We start from the raw sequence: 6219 nt of genomic DNA on the forward strand, positions 1-6219 counted from the left end.
ATCAAACACCTGGATGTCTAAAATGCATTTAGAAATGTTGACTTACAGTCATGTTAAATGAGGTTGGGAAAAACAAGGACAAGCTTTTTTTTTCTTTTCTTTTCTTCTTTTTTTTTTTTTTACAGGAATGGAAGCGCAGAACTTTTTCCTGCATGTCCATTACATCCACTGACATTGTGAGGAAGATGACTTTATCTTCACGTCCAGCATCTGTGGAAGAGCTAAAAACAAAGATAAAAGAGAAATTTGATCTCACCATTGACTTTACCCTATCATACCAAGATCCTGACTTCAATGGGCAACTATGTTCCCTTTTAGACATTGAGGAACTTCCACAGAAGGCTGTCCTTATAGTGGTGCGATCTGAGAATGATGCTAGTTCTGTAGCATCTGATGACACAGTAATATTGCCACATGCAAGGATTCCAGAGAGGACTGAAATGTGGCCTTGCATTTTTCAAGTGCCACTTTTTCTTTTGAAGTAGAACTTGTACTTGCTGAGGGAAATGCTGGCATACGAGACAACAGGAAAGACTTTGAAGTTAAATAGAGGACAAAAGCACAACATTCTTGAGACCCTAGCAGAACAAATGCATGGCTATAAAGCATACCCTAATGTTAAGGAAATTTCTATGGTAGCAGAAGCCCTTGTCAACAAGCATCCCTGTCTAAAAGAGCCAGGCTCTTGTGCAGGTTGGTATGGATGGAAGAACAGCCCTAACATTTAAGATGGGTAACTACCGCACAAAATTAAGTCGTGCTGGATCTCAGGAAGTTGCTGTAAATTCTGGAAAGAGGAGTGAAAACTACCGCCAAAAAGATGCCCCTCACACGAACATCAAAAGACCAAAAGGGCAGAGATTAATTTCCTTCCAAATTTCCCAAGAGGTGAAGATGCTTCAAGCCTCGAACAACAAAGGCAAAGAATTATAGATGAAGTTCAGATGGCTGACAAAAATCTGTCCTGATCACAAAGTTAATGGACAGCACTTTTGCTTTGCGGCGCAAAGAGATCGTCTGTAATGAGATACCAGTTGATGAAATCCTGAAACGATGGCCTGCCCTTAAATTAGAGTCGCAGGTACAAATATTTTCTTTATTATAACTATTCAAGATCTTTACATTTAATTATTTGTTGTGGTTGTGTTGAATGTTCAAATTTTTTCACAGATCTGTGCTGAGTTTCACAGAGTGACGAATGTCAACCTAAAGAATCGTTTCTTTGCTCAACTGGACCAACATACCCCCCGGCTTCAGAGCCTGTTTCGGAAAAAAGCTTCTCGGACAGGAAAAGCTTCTGAACTCCTGGATGAGCTCTTCAGGATTTATGACCTCCAGGTCAGTTGGTTCAATTCTCAATGCCTGGTAAAGGTGCTTAATTATCTTTAGTTGAACTCTAATGGTTGTTCATGAATAGTGTCGTGAGGCTATACTGATTAGCATCTGTACTGAATGATTTTTTTTTTTTTTTTTTTATGACGATGAAAGGATCAAGTTGATGTCCATGTTAGACGTGCTGTGGTACTCCGGGCTCTCCCTCCGTATATGCATGAGAGTGATGTTAGCTTTTTCAAGATGTGGGACGTAAGTGTTCATATTCAGCAGTGTCTATAGTTTATTAAAATAATTGCCGTCACATTTGAACCCACCTATGATCTGATTGTGATTTAGGTTGTGATTGTGTTTGCCTTTTTTGGACTGTCCTGGTATTTGACTGCAGGTTTGGTGTCAGCTTTAAGAAAAATTTTAGTAATGGGTAATTGTTTATCTTGTTTTCTTTAGGTGGAGCAGACTGAAGAACTGAACACCAGTGATGTACCACTTGGGCTCCTCCTAAGCAATCAGACATCATCAGATGCCCATTTTTTCTGCCCAGAGAGGATTGCAGTTCTGATTGAGGGTAACATTGTTATTGAGTCCTCCACACTGGCTGATGCATTCGTCATTCTATTTGCACTTACATACACCCTGCACCTTAACTATCCAAAACAATTGCTCAACACATTTGACTTCGTCCAAAAGGTCTTGATGGGTCTTGAGGATGGAAAGTTGAGGCCTAGAGTTTTGAGTCTGAAAAATGACCTGTTAGCAGTAGTGTAAGCACATTTGTTTTTCTTGCTGTAAACATCTAACAGATGGGTTTTATAGATATTGTTGCTGAAGTTTTAATGCCATAAAGTGGAATGAAGTCCTGTTTTGTACATTTTTGTACTTGTGTAATATGTTTGTGTATCTAATACATATATTTGTATTGACAAATATTCTAAATGTGTCCTATGGTGTGACAACAAACAATGTGGGGAAAAACATTATTTAAAATAGTTTAATCTCTTTAATGGTATTTGTAACTTTCTCATGCTATTTGTTTAATTGTTATTTTTTATATCTTTGCAATGTCACACCATAGGACATATTTACAAATATAATACACTCAGGTAATTTTGAAATTGTGGAATAGTGTGGTGGCAATAGGAATTTGCACATAGGGTTAACTGCAAGTTAAATGATGGCTTCCTTGCACCAGGCAATTGCACACTGCCATGCTGTTTTGTATATTAAACCTCTTACAGAATTGTTTTATATTATAGCAGTTTTAATGTTAAATGCTTGTTGAAGGACTGAATGTTCGCATAGGATACTTGCACATTGGTGTGACTGAGAGATTCTGTATCTGTTTACATTGCAGTGCACAAACTTCAGCTTTATTTTGTGTACGTAACAAAACATAAAGATAAAGATAAGCTTTATTATACTTATAATATTTGTAATACGTGTTACACTTCATTCATCTTTATTTTATAATTTCAATTTGTTACAGTTAAATGTTTTAAATAATTGTTTTAGAAAACGTATAGTGATCCGGATGTTGAGTAATGTCGAGGCAATTTGGAAAGTTTACACATGGCACATTCATGTGTCTTGAGCATTTTGTATTTGTTTACATTGCAAGAATATGAGATATTTCAAGAACGTCATATTTGGTTAATAAACAAGTTACTTGCACCAAAGTGTCTCTGTGGTTATTTTGCCTTATTCAAAATGTATAGTTTTAAATTATAGGAGGATTATAATTCTAGGACTGTGTAAGAGTCCCCAATTAATGTAAAAAAAAAAATAATTAAAAAAAATAAGTTAACAAAAAAATGAACAATTTGATTTTAAGAATGCAAATATTTCATTTTAAAACTAATGAAAATGTTCAAGTTATCTGTACCCAATATAAATATGTACTGTAAACTCAAAATACCTAGTTACAAACAATAACAGTATATGGTAATGGACACTTAAAATATATATTTCATTGAACTTAAAAAGATTAAGTTAATTTGACTTAAAATTTTCGATGTAATCTGTTTCAACAATTTTTTTGAGTTATGTGAACTTGTCGGGTTTTACAGTGCAGCGATCCATTCATTCAATTACTTTATATCCATATCAGTCAATCTCTACTGAGTTGGCATGAGCCCAGCAGTAACTACCTTGCAGCAGAGCAGCAAATGTCCATCTCTTTCCTTATTATGAAGCTATTTACAGCATAACATTACAATATCTGTTATTCACAGAAAATACTCTACCTAGAGAGACATGCTCAAGCATCTAATCCATCATTCAGCATCATTCATATATACTTCATTTGTCACTAGCTATTGATTTGCTGTTCTGACACATCCTGCTTGCTTGACTCTGTTGCATCACTCACGTGTCTCAAACGGGTCCTGTATTCGAATGGCATACGAATGATCCGGGTGATATAATTCAAGTTTCTGAAGGTCCTTGCGTGTCACCAATGAGGTTTGATGTTGTTGATGTATCAGTGATATGATTTGATTTGAGGGTGAACAGTGCTTTAGAAAACTTGATTAAAGTTGCTTGCACATCTGTTACCTCTTTATGTCCTTTTTGGATTTCAAAACCATGGACTTTCATTGTATGGACAGCTGAAACATTCTTCAAATATTATTTTTTTATGTTCCACAGAAGAGAGAAAGTCAGAGGTTTGGAATGACATGAGGATAAATAAAAAATGACATTTCCCTTTTTTTTTTTTTTTTTTAATCCTTTAACAAAAGCTGCTGACTTTTAAATCATTGTCTCTTTCTTCCATGCAGAAACAGGGCTTCAGTTAACACATTATTCATGTTTTCTGGAATTAAAAACTCAAGGGTACATTTGTAAAGGCTGTGCTTCTTTCTCGTTCTCAGATCTCTGCCTGCATATTTGACCCAGTGAAGAATAACCAGTATTGTCATTCAAAGACTGATTCATAGAGTATGAAATGGTGACATCAGCCTCTGTGTTATTTGGATAGTATAAAGGCGGCACAGACACTGAACTCTTGACCTGCTCCTAAGGACTAGAAATCCAGCTTTGCCTGCCCCCACCAAAAAAAGAAAAAACATGTTATTTGAATTCTTTGCATGTCACAATCGAACAGATGGAGTAGGGACGAACGTAATCTGTTGAAGGATGATGGATTAAGGCTTGTCAAAGTCTTCATGTGATGGTCAAGTACAAAGAACACCCACAGCCTCTGGGATTTTATATACTGTGATGTAATCACCCACACTTTATACCTAGAGAGTACGACCAGTGCCTAGTTCTCACATCTTTAAACACGCACACAAAGACAGCAGGGGCAGATCTGTGAAGTCTGTAATGTAATGCAATCAACATGTTTCACAGGATTAATACCCCACTCAAGCACACTAGACACAAACCTGGTTATTTTCATACAGTAGGTATAATAAAGGGGTTCACGGCATGAGGTGCTGTAGAATCTATGGCGTTATTTTTTTTTTCTTTCAAGCCTTTTAAATGTCTGAGCCTGACTGTCAGAGTGAATAGCAATGATTAGCATATGTGCAGAGACTGAGCACATCAGCGCAACACTTTTACTAGCATCCACGTGATCTGACCTGTGCAACAATTAAAGAGTATTTGAAAAGACAGAGAAAGCCTCAAAATCTACACAATAGAAGACTAGCATGCTTTGTTGCTCATACTGTGCACTAGTGGAAAATAAATCTACTTTATTTCATGCTAAGTATACTACAGATACAGATACAACAGATGAACTTTATAAAAATAGTTGTACTTTTGTACATCGATATTATTCAAAGACCATACAATCCTCATCAATAGTGACATTTAAATAAGGCTTAAATAGTGACATTTTAGCCTTAATATTAAAAGTTTGATTCCTGTCTCGAGGTCCTTTGCTGATCCCGCTCCCCTCTCTTCACCAAACACTTTCCTGTCAGCTCTCCACTAACATATATCATATATATGTCATTAAAGGCATAAAAGCCCTTCAAATATAACTTAAAAAAAAGATATGTGCATTGTGCACAGTGTTACTCCAGATAAACCTTAATAGATAAAACCTTAAAAGATTTCAACTACTTCTCTGTGTGTGTGTGTGTGTGTGTGTGTGTGTGTGTGTGTGCGTGCGTGCGTGTGTGTGTGCGTGTGTGTGTACTTGTTGTCATCCAAATGTCTCCAAAAGGATAGTAAAATGTGAACTTTTTGACATTGTCTGTGACGGTGCCTGTGGTCCCTAAAAAATAAAAAAGAATAATAATAATAAAAATATATTTTAATAATAAAAAAATATTAAAATTAGTAAATGTTGTTTACCTGAAAGTGTAACAATGCAAACAGGTTTTCTGAAAGGGTAAGTTTAGGGGATAGAAAATATTGTGTGGTCAATTTATTTTTATGGTTTGGTCAGTAGGTTCTGATTCATTTAGCAGGTCATCAGTAGCTGAATTATGGACCAGACCAGTGCTTCGGGCCTCGGATTGCCAGTGTCCTCCAAAGCCCCAGGGCCCATTGGTACATACACTGTGAGATGATGACTAGTACCACCAGACAAACAAGCAGAAAGAGGGCCCTCTGCACCTACAGTTAAAACTGGCCACTAAGGCCACTAGGCCTGGAAGCATATACGGCAGGAGCACAATGGCCCCCAGGCCCATCGACACAAACAGCGCAGGCTTAACACCTGGGTCACTGGCCCCGTCAGCATGTACAGCTGAGCCCCTATAGTTTGTGAGTTAAAACAGTGCTTCTGCACATCCCTTCTCCTCCAGAGTAATCAAATCTTACTTATATACAATGTTTCTGGAACAATGAATTTTCAAATATTATCGTGCAAAAAGATCAATGTACACATTAGCCAGTGGTGGTTCTTTTATTCAAAAACATTTTAAAGCACAT

General features: G+C 36.8%; 1 protein-coding gene across 1 annotated transcript; it reads left to right on the top strand.

The window, feature by feature from the left end:
- The first annotated feature begins 967 nt into the window (after window positions 1-967).
- LOC113068984 (uncharacterized) lies at window positions 968-2100 on the top strand. Its single transcript, XM_026241945.1, has 4 exons — window positions 968-1081; window positions 1171-1338; window positions 1489-1584; window positions 1783-2100. The coding sequence occupies exons 1-4, from the start codon at window positions 980-982 to the stop codon at window positions 2098-2100; spliced, it is 684 nt and encodes a 227-aa protein (XP_026097730.1). The 5' UTR covers window positions 968-979.
- The last annotated feature ends 4119 nt before the right edge of the window (window positions 2101-6219 follow it).

Source organism: Carassius auratus, unplaced genomic scaffold, assembly GCF_003368295.1.
Source record: "Carassius auratus strain Wakin unplaced genomic scaffold, ASM336829v1 scaf_tig00000390, whole genome shotgun sequence".
NCBI lineage: Eukaryota > Metazoa > Chordata > Actinopteri > Cypriniformes > Cyprinidae > Carassius > Carassius auratus.

Coding starts and splice junctions, on each gene's coding strand:
- LOC113068984 (XM_026241945.1), top strand. CDS start 980: ATGGACAGCACTTTTGCTTTGCGGCGCAAAGAGATCGTCTGTAATGAG. Junction 1,082..1,170: donor CCCTTAAATTAGAGTCGCAG/GTACAAATATTT, acceptor ATTTTTTCACAG/ATCTGTGCTGAGTTTCACAG. Junction 1,339..1,488: donor TCAGGATTTATGACCTCCAG/GTCAGTTGGTTC, acceptor TGACGATGAAAG/GATCAAGTTGATGTCCATGT.